Source organism: Erinaceus europaeus, chromosome 15 (genome assembly GCF_950295315.1).
Source record: "Erinaceus europaeus chromosome 15, mEriEur2.1, whole genome shotgun sequence".
Classification (NCBI taxonomy): domain Eukaryota; kingdom Metazoa; phylum Chordata; class Mammalia; order Eulipotyphla; family Erinaceidae; genus Erinaceus; species Erinaceus europaeus.
Window position 1 is genome coordinate 78,440,802 of NC_080176.1, and position 15,591 is coordinate 78,456,392.

Below are 15,591 nucleotides of genomic sequence, written 5' to 3' on the forward strand. Positions count from 1 at the left end.
GGCACTTCCCCCCCATTTCACAGGGACCTGACTCTTCACCATAGCTTCTAACCTGGCTGGACAGGCACCCCTGTTTCTGCTTGTGGCGTTCTCTACTCAGTTACTAGAAAGATTGTTTTCTTTCTTTTTTTTTAAAAGTGTTTTTTGGTTTTAATATTTTTTATTTAAGATTTTATTAATGAGAAAGATAGGAGGAGAGAGAAAGACCAGATATCACTCTGGTACATGTCCTGCCAGGGATTGAACTCAGGATCTCATGGTTGAGAATCCAGTGCTTTTATCCATTGTGCTACCTCCCAGACCACAAAAGATTGTTTTCTTTTTTTTTTATTCCCTTTTGTTGCCCTTGTTGTTTTATTGTTGTAGTTATTATTGATGTCGTTGTTGTTGGATAGGATAGAGAGAAATGAAGAGAGGAGGGGAAGACAGAGAGGGGGAGAGAAAGACAGACACCTGCAGACCTGCTTCACCGCCTGTGAAGGGACCTGCCTGCAGGTGGGGAGCCGGGGGCTCGAACCGGGATCCTGACGCCGGTCCTTGAGCTTAGCGCCACCTGCGCTTAACCCGCTGCGCTACAGCCCGACTCCCAAAAGATTGTTTTCAAACCTCAGTCAGACACTGTTTCTCATCTGTGCAAAACCCGGTCTTTTTACTTCATAAATGCTAGAAAGTGAGTCCTGAAAATGGTCCAGGAAGGATTTGGGGATCAAATAATCTGTGGGGTTCCATCTCCCCCCTCATTTCTCTAGCCATACTGACTGACCTGTAATTTCTTTGCACAAACCCATTTTTAACAGGGTCTCTGCTGGACATATATATATATTTTTTGCGGGGTGGCTCTCCCACACACATAACTGTTCACCTATTCCTTCAGGACTTGGTGTGAGTTGAATTTCTCGAGGAGACCTACCCAGACCTTCTGCTGTAATGCTATATCCTGAATCCTAACTCTCTTCCCTGGGCCACACACGCCTGCCTCATCTTCTAATTTACTGCAACGACTGCTATGTCTACTGTTCTGTGTAGATGTATCACCTCCTAGAGGGCAGGGACTCTCTCCCCTAGAAGAGAGCTTAGTTTATAGCAGCTGTAGAATGGAAGAATGGCACCGACATGAAAATCCCCCCTCCCTCCAAACTACAAAGACTTCAGGCCGGTCTTAAAATCCCTCCCGATCTAGCGCTTAGCACAAGGGCTGTACGTGAACATGATGCTTCTCCCTAACAAAGAGGAGCATGTTCTTGGATTAAGACAGAGCATGTTAGGACACTTCTGCTTTACTGGCTTACTTGGATTAGGCCTGCTCCTCCATTAGCTAAGCACACCTTTACAGTGGAGTTGGCACCTACCAGATCAGGCTTCAGCTGGTCTCTCTCCAGGCACCAGGGTGCCATCTGTCCACAAACCTGCCTTGAGCAGAGCCAGACATGCCAAGTGCCTCCTGCCTTTCTGCATCGCCTCTTCTTGCTTCTCTGCAGCGCTCTGGGCACTTGTACATTGCTGTCCTCACGTGCTCCATTGATTTGAAGTTCTAGATTAGTGGCATCTATATTATAAGCTCAATTTGAACCACACATGTCATTTAAAGTCACACTAAGAGAATCTAGAAAAACAGATGAGACTAAATTTAAAAGCATGTTTTATTTGACTGTGTTTAACCAAAAACATGATCACATCAACATGTAATCTGTAAGAGACTTAAATGACATATTCAAACATTTTCATACTAAGTTTTCAGTATCTGGTGGGCATGAATAGTCAACCCAGGACTGGATGATAGCTCACTTGGTAGAACAAGTACCTTATTAAGTCTGAGACCCTGGGTTCTGATGCTAGCACCACAAACATAAGCAACACAGATACCATAGATAGTACTAAGGGGAACTCAATGCGTGGCAGAGTGGCTTTGGTTTATTTTTACCATCTCTATCTCTATCTATCTCTATTTCTGACATCTATTTCCCAGTCTATGTGCACAGAATAAGAAATATCCCATCCAAGGGACCATGGGGTGGGACACCTGGTTGAACGCACATGTTACAATGTGCAAGGACCCTGGTTCAAGCCCCCATTCCCCACCTGTGGGGGGGGAGCATTTTACAAGTGGTGACACAGGGTCTTTATCTGTCTCCCCACTCCCCTCTTAGTTTCTCTCTGTCTCTATCCAGAAAACAAATAAATAAAATACTTAAAAAATAAATAGTCCATTCAGATTGGTTCAAGAGACTCCGATGGTAGTGGATACCTACATTCTTTTAGTGCAGCGATTCCAATCTTTTCCTTCCTTTCTTCTTTTCTTTCTTTCTCTTTTTCTTTCTTCCTAGAGCACTGCTCAGGTTTGGCTTATGGTAGTACTGGGGCTCGAACCTGGGATTTCAGAGACTCAGGCATGAAAGTCTTTTGCACAGTCATTATGCTGTCTCTCAAACATCCACTTATTCCATTTCTTTTTTTAATTTTTTAAACATTTATTTAATTTATTTATTCCCTTTTGTTGCCCTTGTTGTTTTATTGTTGTAGTTAAAATTGTTGTCATTGTTGTTGTTGGATAGGACAGAGAGAAATAGGAGAGAGGAGGGGGAAGAGAAAGATAGACACCTGCAGACCTGCTTCACTGGTTGTGAAGTGACTCCCCTGCAGGTGGGGAGCTGGGGGGCTCGAACTGGGATCCTTACGCCGGTCCTTGTGCTTTGCTCCACCTGTGCTTAACCCGTTGCACTACAGCCAGGCTCCCTACTTATTCCATTTCTAAATGCAGTCCTGTGCAGTTTATATTTCCCTCCACCCCAGCTCCCAAGCCAAGTCAAAAGGCACCTCTGTGTTAAGTGATTGCTGACTGTCTTATCTAACTATAAAACCACCACCATCTTCTGTTTCTGAAGCTCTTCAGATGCGTTGATGCTAATCTTGTCCTAAAGACTGTGTGCTGTCATCACACAGGCGCTTCACTTCAATGAGTTCTCCCATGATGAGAGCAAAGAGTCTGACCCATGTCTGAAAAACCAAAAGCAAAGAGCAGTGGCTAGCGGTTCTCCAGAAGGGCAGGAAGAAAGGCCTGTGTCTGCAGATGAGCAGGTGAGTGACTGTGTCTAGAATCATTTGCTCATGACAAAGGGAACTAGATCACAGATCCCATATGTTCCCATTTTCATACTCAGTGATGAAACTTAGTGCTTATTGCTTGAAAGCCAATACTGAAAGGACAAACATTGGGAGGGAAAAACGAGCTTATTCAGGTGATAGCAACCCAAGAAGATAACAGACTTATGTCTCTAGAAACCAACTCTCTCCAGACTGGGATTTAGGATATTACAGGGCAGGAAAGAGAGTGGGAGCTTGGGAAAGCAACATGTTAAAGGGCGAAGTCAAACCACCATCCACTGCAAGGAAGCAAAAGATGTTTATTCACGAATTTGAATCCGGGCCAAGTGGCATCAGACAGCAGTCTGCCAGCTCGACCTTGAACAAAGCTCAAACCACACTATTTATAGGATTTCAGAGCTCACTCCAAGGGAGGGGGTCATGCAAAATGAGGATTCTATAATATATCCAATGGTACTCTATAGAAAACACGGGGTCCAATCATTTCAAACATGACAACACACTGAGCAACCTATAGAATTTGTCTAATTTCAAGCCTGTATGCAAAAAAAGGTTACCTCATTCTTTTGTCCTTTGCTGGGACCACCCGGCCATCTGTTTGCAATTTATCCGGCCACATACTGTAACTTATTGGGTTACAGCATCCCTCAGACCCTATGCAAAGGCTCTGATAATGCTTGCCAGATGCAAGATCTTTCAGACAAAAATAACTGATGGCCCTCGCTATCTAGGTTCTGTTTGATAAGGGAAAAGGGCAAGGAATTTTCCACCTCACTGGGCAGGAGGGCAGAAAGCAACTATACTTAAAACTTTAAAACTACTGCATCTAACACAACAGTGTGCTGCTAAGCATGTAGGGATCCAAGATCACGTCTCTGACAATAGCGGCTGCTATGCTCCCTTCATTCTGTTACGCCGTCAGAAAGAAATTCAGATGACATTGTGCAAGACTGGAGATGTTCATGAAGGACTTCAGACACTTTTTCAAAGACCACTTCTTGTCTGTTCTCTACTTTCCAACTGCAGCTGGTCCCTGGTTTAACACACACACACACACACACACACACACACACACACACACACCCCACACCACACTCCTACCCGCCATCTTTTTTTCTAGCTGTTATGGCAAAGTAAAGATAGAGTGGGAAAGCATGAAGTGAAGACTAGTGAGACAGTTGTTATGGAAAAGTAGGAAAGTAGAGACCACTTGGCAGACCCCAAGTGAAGTCCTTATTAGTGCAGTGTGGCTGTCAGCAACTCAGCTGCTCTGTTACAGTAGAATGAGCAAGACTGAGGATGAAGGGAGGAATCACAGTAAGATTTTCATTTTCATTTTTTTTTTTGCCTCCAGGGTTATTGCTGGGAATTGGTACCTGCTCCTGGAAGTCATCCCCCCCCCCATTTTGTTGCCCTTGTTGTTTTATCCTTGTTGTGATTGTTATTATTATTGTTGTTACTGATGTCATTGTTGTTGGATAGGACAGAGAGAAATGGAGAGAGGAGGGGAAGAAAGAGAGGGGGAGAGAAAGATAAGACACCTGCAGACCTGATTTACCGCTTGTGAAGTGACCCCCTGAAGGTGGGGAGCCGGGGGCTCTAACTGGCATCCTTATGCCTGTCCTTGCACTTCACTGGCCATGTGTGCTTAACCTGCTGTGCTACTGTCTGGTCCCCTTTGTTGTTGTCAGGGTTGTACTATTCTGGGTCTGCTTTTTAACTAACTAACTAACTAACTAACTAACTAACTCTTAATGACAAAGAGACACAGGGAAAAAGATACACACAGAGAGCAACCGGAGCCCTGCTCAGCTCTGTTTTATGGCGATTCTGGGGAATGAAGCTGGGACATTGGAGCCTCAGGCACGAAGTCTTTTTGCATAACCATTATGCTGTCTTCCCAGTCCTACTGGGCCTACTGTTTTGGATTGAAAGAGGACGACAGAATCAGAGACAGAGGAAGAGAGGAAAAGACCCCACAGCCATCAAGGCTTCCTCCAGTCTAGTGGGGACTGGATTGAATCCAGGCTGTGTACATGACAAAGCAGTTACATTCTCTTGGGGAACTTTTCTCCTATCCTCCTCCATCCACTGTTGTCTCTTCTGGCGAAGCAGCCCATTGTTCAAGTGAGCTATTTGCCAGCTCCTGTTGTCTCTTCTGTTTCCAGCAGAAAGCTGTACTGACAAACACAACTTCTGTCATTTACACTCCTTTAGAATGAGGAAGAGGAGGGTGGAGAGAAGATGATGTCCTTCTGCATCTTTTTGAATCCAGAGGATAAACCAGGTGCTGCTGTTTCATGGCAGACTTGCCAAGCCCTCAGGCATCTTTCTCCCGACCCCACCTGAAGCAGCTCACTTCATTCCCCTTCTTTGTCGGCTTGTGCTTCCACGTGACAACACTCCGTTTGCTTTCTTCTCTTAGGACAGCTGTTCAGAAGACGAAAGCGGACTGCTCAGCTGCTATTTTGGGAAGCTTCTCTGCAAACTGGACAGCACCAGAGCTGATTACACTCTGAGTATCGCCAACAGGCTGTATGGAGAGCAAGAGTTCCCAGTCTGCCAGGTGAGGGGAGTGGTGGCGTGCGCGGAGTGTGAGCGGCTGGCTGACTCCCCTCCCTCCCCTCCCTACAGGACAAGGTGCTATGGGCTGGTGGCACACCCATGACCCCTCTCTTTCCTCCCGTACCTCCACCCAGTTTTCAAGTTGAGGAATTTTCCCAGGGCCACTGTGAGTGGAGCAGAGTGGAGGGAAAGGAGATGGTGTGACTAATGGGGCACCAGTGGGTTTGATGATGACTCAGACACCATTGTTTTTCCCAAACCACCGACGCAGTTGATCCTAAGGTTCTTCTTTGAAATAAATGTTTGTGGCACCAATCAGCTCACACCTCCAAAGAAACTTGTTCATTGCAGAAGCAGAGGGGTGTCACAGAAAGAGAATGCCATTGGAGCCAGATGGCTGAACTTCATGTCCAGAATCTGAGCCTCAGTTTCCTCTCTGGCCACTGGGCGGCGCCACACCCACAGCAGTGAACACCTTAGGGTGAGGCCACAGGTCATAAATACCCAGAACTGGTTAGGGCAGGTCTCCTCTAGTGGAGTTGGGCGTGGGTAGGTAGACTGTTTTGACTCCTGCAAGACCTTCCTCTTACAATGGAAACAAGATATCAGGGCTGGGGGGTCGGCGGTAGCACAGCAGGTTAAACGCACATGGGCAAGGATACCGGCTCCAGTCCCTGGCTCCCCACCTTCAGGGGAGTCGCTTCACAGGCAGTGAAGCAAGTTTGCAGGTGTCTGTCTTTCTCTCTCCCTCTCTGTCTTCCCTTCCTCTCTCGATTTCTCTCTGTCCTATCCAACAACATGATAGCAATAGCAACAACAATAATAATAACAATAATAAACCACAAGGGCAACAAAAGGGAAAAAAAATAGCCTCCAGGAGCAGTGGATTCTTAGTTCAGGCATCCACCCCCAGCAGTAACCCTGGAGGTTAAAATATATATATCAGGGCTGGAGACCCAGCATAATGGTTATGCAAAAAAATCTCTCATGCCTGAGGCTCCAAAGTCCCAAGTTTAATTCCCAGCACCACCATAAGCCAGAGCTGAACAGTGCTCTGGTCTCTCTCTCTCTCTGTGTCTTTCTCTCTGTATCTCTTTCATTAAAATAAATAAAATACTTTAAAAGGCATAAACACCTCTCCACAACTTAGAAAGCTTCTCCTGGTGCTGTGTATGGTGATCCTATGTGGTACAGGGCCCTCAAGTCTGGGTCCTTGTGTGTGGTAATGTGCTCTCCCAATGAGTGAGCTTACTCCCCACCCCCACTTAAGATTTGGGGCCTTTCATAGTTTCTTCAAGCTCCATCCAAGATGGGGTAAAGAAGATAAATTCACCATTTTTTAAAAATATTTATTTATTCCCTTTTGTTGCCCTTGTTGTTTTTTTATTGTTGTAGTTATTATTGTTGTTTTCGTTGTTGGATAGGACAGAGAGAAGTGGAGAGAGGAGGGGAAGACAGAGAGGAGGAGAGAAAGATAGACACCTGCAGACCTGCTTCACCACCTGTGAAGCGACTCCCCGGGGTTTGAACCAGGATCCTTATGCCGGTCCTTGTGCTTTGCGCCACCTGTGCTTAACCTGCTGTGCTACAGCCCGACTCCCAAATTCACCATTTTAAATAACTGAATAGTATTCCACAAATGAGTAGTATATAGACCACAACTTATTCAGTCACTCATCTGTTGTTGGATACCTGGGTTGCTTCCAGGTTTTGACTAATAAAAATTGTGCTGCTGTGAACATAGTTATACACAAATCTTTTTGGATGGTTATGTTTGATTCCTTAGGATATATCTCCAGGAGAGGAATTGCAGGGCCATAGCGTAGGTCCACTTACAGCCTTCTCAAAGTTCTCTAGACTGCTCTCAACAGGGGTTGGGCTAATTTACATTCCCACCAGTAGTGCAGGAGATTTACTTTGTGGGGCTTTAAACCTGGATCCTGGCACATGGTGATGTGTGTACTGGCTTCCTATGTTGTGAACTTTCTGACCAGAATGTCCAAATAAAAGAATCCACATTAAGGGATTTGGGCGGCAGCGCAGTGGGTTAAGCATAGGTGGCACAAAGTGCAAGGACTGGCATAAGGATCCCAGTTCGAGCCCCGGGCTCTCCATCTGCAGGGGAGTCGCTTCACAGGTGGTGAAGCAGGTCTGCAGGTGTCTATCTTTCTCTCCCCCTCTCTGTCTTCTCCTCCTCTCTCCATTTCTCTCTGTCCTATCCAACAACACCTACATCAACAATAACAATAATAACTACAACAATAAAAAAATTGAAAAAAAAGAATCCACATTAAGAAAGGCTGTGTCCAAATAAAAGAATCCACAGTAATTGTAACTGTGAATAGCTTCATGTATAATCATTGTAGATTCTACACTGTCACCAGACCTTACCATGTTTATAAGAGAATGAACCAGAGACCACGCAGGCTCCCGTTTACAGGACAGCTCACATCCCCACATCCTCTCGCTCAGTTGCTCAGCACTGCCTGCCTCCTGACCATGAGTCCACCTCTGTGATGCTATCACCTCTTTTCCATTTCCTCCCCCCCAACAGGAATATTCAGATGCCGTGATTCAGTTTTATCACACGACAATTCAAAGTGTAGATTTCCGGAAAGACACTGAGACATCCAGACAGAAGATTAATTTCTGGGTTGAGTCTCAGACCCATGGTAAGGAAGAACAGATACACTGCAATGGGAGGGACTTCTGCCAAGGGACTCAAGATAGTCTTTTCTGATTTCAAACCCTCACATGCTCCCGTGGGAAATGGTGCCTCCTGTAGGTGTCTGTCAGCAGATGAGAGGCTGTAGCTACTCCTGCTGCTACTTCCTGGCTCTGTCATAAACATGAAATGCCTGTCAGCCAAGCACAGTGCCAGCAAGTTGTTCACTTCCCATTATTTTTTATTATTAATATATGTATTTTTTTGGGGGAGTGGAACCCAGGGCCTCTCACATACAAGTCATGTGCTTCTCCACACAATTAATCCCCAGTGCTCTCCTACTATTTACTTATCTATTTTTTAAAGATTTTATTTATATATTAATGAGAAAGATAGGAGAGAGAGAGAGAAAGAACCTGACATCATTCTGGTACATGTGCTGCCAGGGATCGAACTCAGGACTTCATGCTTGAGAGTTTAGTGCCTTAGCCACTGCACCACCTCCTGGACCACATTATTTATTTATTTTTTAGAGAGTCAATAAAAAGAATCTGAGTTATTGCTGGGGCTTGGTGCTGGCACTATGATTCCATCACTCCTGGAAAAAGTCTTTTATTCTTTCTCTCCTCTTTCTTTCTTTCTTTCTTTCTTTCTTTCTTTCTTTCTTCCTTCCTTCCTTCCTTCCTTGATTTCTTTCTCTCTTTCTTTCTTTTCTTTCTCTCTCTCTCTTTCTTTCTTTCTCCCTTCCTTCCTTTCTTTCTCTCTCTCTCTTTCTACCTTTCTGTCTCTTTCTAATTATTATTAGCTAGGACAGAGAGAAATTGAGAAGGGAGGGGGACAGAGAGAGAGGGAGAGAGAAAGATAGATACCTGCAGACTGCAGACATGCTTCACTGATCATGAAGCAAATCCTCCTCATTGCAGCAGGGGCACGGGGGCTCAAACGCAGGTCCATGTGCATGAAAATATGTGTGTTCAGCTGGGTACACCACATCCAGACCCCCAGGGAGTGTGTGTTCAGAAGTTCCTACACAATAGATGATGAATATATAGCTCAGTATACTTCCACACACTATTGTTTATAGGAAGGCATGTCCACTTTACGGTGACAAGTGCTTAAAGATGGGAAGTTTGCATGATAGTTCTTTTGTTTTCAAGGAGATTTTAGAGTGATCAAGTGATAGTAACAATAGTTTGAAAGATGAGCACAACCTAAGATGTCTTCTGACAAATTCCCCTCTTAGGAATAGGCAGAATCAAGGGAAATGTCTCAGTGACAGCATCTAGAATTGAACCCTGTCGGGGTCGAATCCCTTGGCCCCACTACACGCCTTCTCTTTCTCCCATTTCCTCCCCACCTGTGCAATGAGCAGCTTGCTTTTCTTGGGTAAGTTCTTGAATGGCACCTGCTCTACTTAGCCTTGGGGATGCAGTCATAAGGTCCTGCTCTATTTAGCCTTGGGGATGCAGTCATAAGGTCCTGCTCTATTTAGCCTTGGGGATGCAGTCATAAGGTCCTGCTCTATTTAGCCTTGGGGGTGCAGTCATAAAGTTCTGCTTGCATGAAGATCTTCAGTACAATTCACATTCAAGATGAACTTTTGTTTTAAAGGTAAGATCAAGGAACTCTTCGACAAAGACACAATCACTGATGACACGGTTCTGGTGCTGGTGAATGCTGTCTACTTCAAAGCCAAGTGGGAAAAGTACTTTGACGCAGAGAAAACCGTGGATGCCCCGTTCTCCCTCAGTGAGGTATCACACACACACTGTACCACAGGATTTTCTGGCCATTCCACTCACAACTTCCACTAAGGGTGGTTGGCAGCATGTCTACTAAGACTTAGCTCTCTGGGTTACAGATTACATTAATAATAAGAACATTTTATGACTATCATTTAATTAAAATATTTTACTATTTCTTATTGTATTGGATAGAGAAAGAGAGAAATTGAGAGGGAAAGGGGAGATTGTCTATTTTTTTTTTTAAATGCAGCAGCACTAGAGAATGAACTACAACAAAACAAGGGCAACAAAAGGAAATAAATAGATAAATATTAAATAACAACAACAAAATAAGTTGGTGGGTACTTACTAAAGACTCCCATTGGTTCTGGGATGGGATTATTCATACCAGCATGACCAGGGAGGTTGTGTGAAAATAAGAGATAAGGATGGGCCAGTCATGGAAAATAGAAATCTGGCTGGGTTTGTTTGCACTGCTTGAACTGTAGGTAGACTCTGGGATAGACCATCCACCAACAATGGTCTCAGAAGTTCAGAATCTATTACAAACACGGAGAGAAAGAGTGTTGATATTGGTCAAACCAGGGGGCAGAGGTCTCTCATAGGTCAACTCACTGGCAAGGCTGGTGAAGGCCCTTTCCATCTGAGTGGACCCCTGCTTTCTGGAAGTGAATGTGTGGACTTCTCAAGGCTCTTCATGATGGCTCTTCTTCCTGTCAACTGCAGAATGAAAACAAGACAGTGAAGATGATGAATCAAAAGGGCGTCTTCAGAATCGGGTTCATTGAGGAGGTGAAAGCCCAGGTCTTGGAGATGAGGTATTCTGAGGGAGGGCTCAGCATGTTCGTCCTGCTGCCTTCCGGCTCGGGAGACCACTTGAAGAACCTGGAAGAGGTAAGGCTTTCTTCTGCGGCCTCTGCTGCTGATTCCTCTACACATGTTTGGTGAGCAGCACTAGCTAGCTAGCACAGATCATCCCAGGGGAGGGAAGGTGGTATTGGAGATGACAAGGATGACAAGGAAGGAAAACATGGGGACCTAAATTTGGTGAGATGTTTAATCTTCGTGTATTTACAGTTAAATAGCAGTGATGGCAGTGGGTGTGGTGGGCTCAACTGGTAAAACTTGTATGCAGGGAGTTGGGTGGTAGTGCAACAGCTTAAGCACACGTGGCACGAAGCGCAAGGACTGGAGTAAGGATCCCAGTTCGAGCCCACGGCTCCCTACAGGCAGTAAAGCAGGTCTGCAGGTGTCTGTCTTTCTCTCCCCCTTACTGTCTTCCTCTCCTCTCTCCATTTCTCTCTGTCCTATCCAACAACAACAATAACCACAACAACAACAATAATAAAACAAGGGCAACAAAAGGGAAAATAGTTAAAAAAAAAAAAGACTTGTATGCTGAGCGAGTGGCATTTCTGACATCATATGGACTGGGTTGACTTTCAAGATTCTCTCTGTCTTTTGCCATTATTATTGTTGTTGCTGCTGCTGTTGTTGGATAGGACAGAGAGAAATCGAGAGAGGGGGAGACAAAGAGGGAAGAGAAAGATAGACACCTGCAGACATGCTTCACTTCTTGCAAAGTGACCCCCCTGCAGGTGGGGAGTTGGGGCTTGAACGGGATTTTTGCTCTAGTTGATCCACTACCACCCGCCCCCTGAGGTTCTCTCTCTCTCTCTCTCTTCCTCCCTCTCTCTCTCTCTTTTTCTCTTCCATGTGAAATTCTGCCTCTCTGAAATGATAAAAAAATCTTAATAATAATAAAATACTTTTAAGAAGAAACAAAGTCCAAGCATTTGGCGGTACACTCCTCTCTGATCTTATATAGTCTGCATAACAGATCTTTCTAGACTAAGGGATCTGGACTGAACACCTTTATCTCTTTCTGAATCCTGACTTTCATTCTTTAATTCAGACTACTTTGCTAGACTGTAAATGCTCCTTGACACATGATACTAAAACTGGAACATTTTTCTCAGGAGCTAAGACTTAATGAAATGTGGAGACAGTTACACATCCTTTGCTCCATGAGGCTAAAGAGAGGTGAAGGGAGAGGGAAGAAAGGCACGGAGTTGCAACAGGCTTTATTCAGAACTGTATGCCAGTGCTGTGTTGTGTACTTTGCATCCGTTATTTTGTTCAGTGCTTGTGAAAGCCAAGTGGTTACCTCTGTTTAATCAGAAGAGGAAACTGGACTTCAGAATGTGAAAGCTTAGCTAAGCTCATACAACTGAATAAACGGTTGGGTTTTGAAAACTACCTTGTGAGACATTAGAGAACAGCAATTCAAATTGTCCTGTAAGTGCTAGAGAGGAGAGAGATCTTTCTGGAGTAGTTACAGATGCAGCGACAGTATTTCCAGGCTTAGAGGAAGAACTTGAAGACTACTACGTGCTGTTGACATAGACTCAGACCCTCTGAAACAGTTGGAGCTTTCTTTCTAGGATTATAATCTGACCTTGAATATTTTTCCCTTCCCCTTGTAGCTTGAAAAGAGTATCACCTATGAAAAAATAGTGGCCTGGAGCAGCTCAGAAAAGCTGTCAGAAGAAAGAGTAGCGGTCTCCTTTCCCCAGTTCACCCTGGAGGACAGCTACGACCTCAATTCCATCCTGCAGAACATGGGTATCACAGACATCTTTGACGAAGCGAAGGCTGACCTAACTGGGATTTCTCCAGATTCTAAGCTGTTCCTATCCAAAGTCATCCACAAGACTTTTGTGGAGGTGGATGAAAATGGCTCTGAGGCAGGGGCAGCCAGTGGGGCTGTGGGCACGGTGAGGTCCAGTGCACCCTGGGAGATTTTTAATGTTGATCATCCTTTCCTCTTTTTCATCAGACACAACAAGACCCAAACCATCCTTTTCTATGGTAGGCTCCTTTCTCCTTGAAAGTCTCAGACAGGGCGGCTGGCAGGAAATGGCAATTCCCCTGGGGTATACAGCACTGGCTCTTGTGAAACTCCATCCAACCAAATTCTGTCTCAACCCCAGCTCTCTTTCCTCCAGCCTTTGGTCTCTGCTTGCTCTATTTTTCCAACTCTGTAGCTGATTTCCACCCAAGTCCATTAAAATCAAAAGGCTTTTGCTCCCTCCCTAATTCTTCCCCACCCCAAGCTTTCAAGCATATAAATCTGCTTCACTTGTGGTGACTCAGCTGCTGAGGGTGGAAGGTACTAGATCCTCCTTTGGCCTAACCACTGTCCTTTTGGGGTGTTTTACTCAGTCCTCAAATGGCTGCAGAAAGAAAACAGAGCAGAAAGACTGAGGCTGGGGAGACAACAGAGAAAATCCAGGAGAGAGGTGGGTACCCCAAATTTACACGAGCAGAGATCTTGTGCTTCTAAGCTCAGGGGAATGTAGGAGTGGGAGGAAACTGGGTATATACGTATTGACACACCGGACATCAGATGACACAGGAAGCCACTGGATCCTGCCTTTCCATCCAGCCTCGCTAACCTGCAGCCATGGCTCAGTCCCTATTGTCCATTGCCATCACTCTTGTGTTTTAGAATTGCTATGTGTTTTTCTCCTTTTCACATGTAACTGTGGTAGAAAGTTAGGCAGAAACTGTCACTGGTGCAGAATATATCTTTCCTATGTAACTGAATTGTTGGCACTAGATGTTTCTAAATTTTTAATGAAAGTTGCTACTGTTATTTCCCCCGCAAAGCTTAACTAGGGCTTTGTGCCTCAGTGATCTCAACATTCTTGGCAGAATCCTTTTTTTTTTTTTTTTTTCTTTTCTGAGATGGAGGGTGAGGGACAGAAGGGAAGGGAAAGAGAATGAGAAGGAGAGACACACTTCACTGCTCCAACCCCGTGGCTCTCCCCCTTTTGTCTGGTGCTCCTGTGTGATGATTGGGCACTCCAGTCGGAGTCCTTGTGAATGACAAAGTGTGCGCCCTATTGGATGAACTATCTTTATCTCTTTCTAGGAATTAAGCTTTATTTTGTATTTTTTTTTTTAATTGCCAGTAGGGTTACATATCCAGCACTCCTGGTGTCCATTCTTTGCTTTTTTTTTTTTCTTTCTATTTTTTTTTTTGATAAGACAGAGAGAAGTTGAAAAGGGAGGAGGAGTTAGGGAGAGGAAAGATAGACACCTGCAGACTTGCTTCTCTGCTTGTGAAGTTTCCCCCTTGCAGATGGGGACCAGGGGCTTGAAACTGAATCCTTGTGCATGGCAACATATGTGCTCACCTGGGCACTCCATCTCCCTGCTCTCCCGCTTCCTTCTTTTTTGACTTGGGATTACGTCATTAGGATACATTCTCAAAGAACAGGAATCGTCTATTTCCCCACTGTCTCTAATAAAATGAAGATATTGGGCTCAGTACACATTTGAGACCCCTGAGTTCACTCCATCATGCTTCATTAAAATAAAGACAAATAAAAATTTAATCAACTAAAATGAATAAAGAGCTATTTACAAAAAGTTTTAAATTTTCTCGTTTCCTATTGTAAAGATATATTTCCCCTTCTTAATTAAAATTTTGAAAAATTCCAATATAATTATGTTTATCGAAGAAAAGAGCAAGACACAAGTAATTCTAGATGGTGCTAGGCCCTGTGTCAAGGTCATGGGTATCCAGCTTAACACGTGGCTGTGAGGCCAGGTCGGCATATAAGCATTCCTTAACACATCAATCCTAAAAGGACCCCACTAGAGAGACTGTGTATTTAATTATCAGAGATAAATGTGAAGAGCTGGTTCACACTGTCTTGAATTACCAATAAAATGTCTGCATGCCATAAAAAAGTTTTCACGGGAAGAATAATGCATTAAGAAGAATGCTGGCCTGTCTCACAGGACAAAGAACTAGTTGGTGTGGGAGACAGCTGAGAGTAGGCACAGGACCCAAGGGATGGCAATCTCTCTCCTTTCAAAAACACTGCTAGAACATGGATGATATGAAATAAGCCAAAAGGAGCAAGATATACCCAGTGATTTCGTGCATAAGGGAACAGAATCAAATGTAAATAAACTTGTAATCAAGTTCAGTAGATCTGAAGAAGTTGATGAGAACTTCTTTAAACTTCTCTTTTAAATCCACTTACCACTGTTCTGGGTCAATGCCAAATTCATAAGATGAAATTGCTCAGCTGTTCTGTGAAAATTGGGGGCTGGTTGGGGGCAGTCCTATATCCTCAAGATATTGCTTAGTCCACCCTAACACCCTCTGTTCTGAGTGAGGAGCCCCTCATAAGACATTCTCCATGTGGTTGAAGTTACACGAGGTAGAAGCAAGGCCTCTTGCCTAGTGATATCCCATGGTTTTGTTGCCTTAGAAACAAGTGTTGAGTTACCAAAACACGTTCTGTTAAACATTGTCTCTTTGTTACCACGATGAAGTATGTTTCCAGGTTTGTCTTCTCTTAGAAGAGGTCTTGTGACTTGAAATTTCAGGGTTCTGTCCTAAGGAGATAGATAACTAATGCCAATATCATCCTCAATTATGTTGGCCGTCAGTTCACTGTAAAATGCTTTTGGTGGAACAAGGACTTTAGTGAC

At 44.3% G+C, this 15,591-nt stretch overlaps 1 protein-coding gene across 3 annotated transcripts in view; it reads left to right on the forward strand.

The window, feature by feature from the left end:
* The window catches only part of SERPINB12 (serpin family B member 12), a 49,354-nt gene extending 34,838 nt beyond the window's left edge, over window positions 1–14,516 (forward strand). For all 3 annotated transcript variants that reach the window (XM_060173981.1, XM_007523930.2, XM_060173980.1), the window contains exons 3-8: window positions 2,941–3,075; window positions 5,528–5,668; window positions 8,222–8,339; window positions 9,944–10,086; window positions 10,804–10,971; window positions 12,564–14,516. In XM_060173981.1, the coding sequence (XP_060029964.1) occupies window positions 2,941–3,075; window positions 5,528–5,668; window positions 8,222–8,339; window positions 9,944–10,086; window positions 10,804–10,971; window positions 12,564–12,968 (1,110 nt within the window). In that variant the 3' untranslated portion in view covers window positions 12,969–14,516. The remainder of the gene's footprint in view (window positions 1–2,940; window positions 3,076–5,527; window positions 5,669–8,221; window positions 8,340–9,943; window positions 10,087–10,803; window positions 10,972–12,563) is intronic.
* The last annotated feature ends 1,075 nt before the right edge of the window (window positions 14,517–15,591 follow it).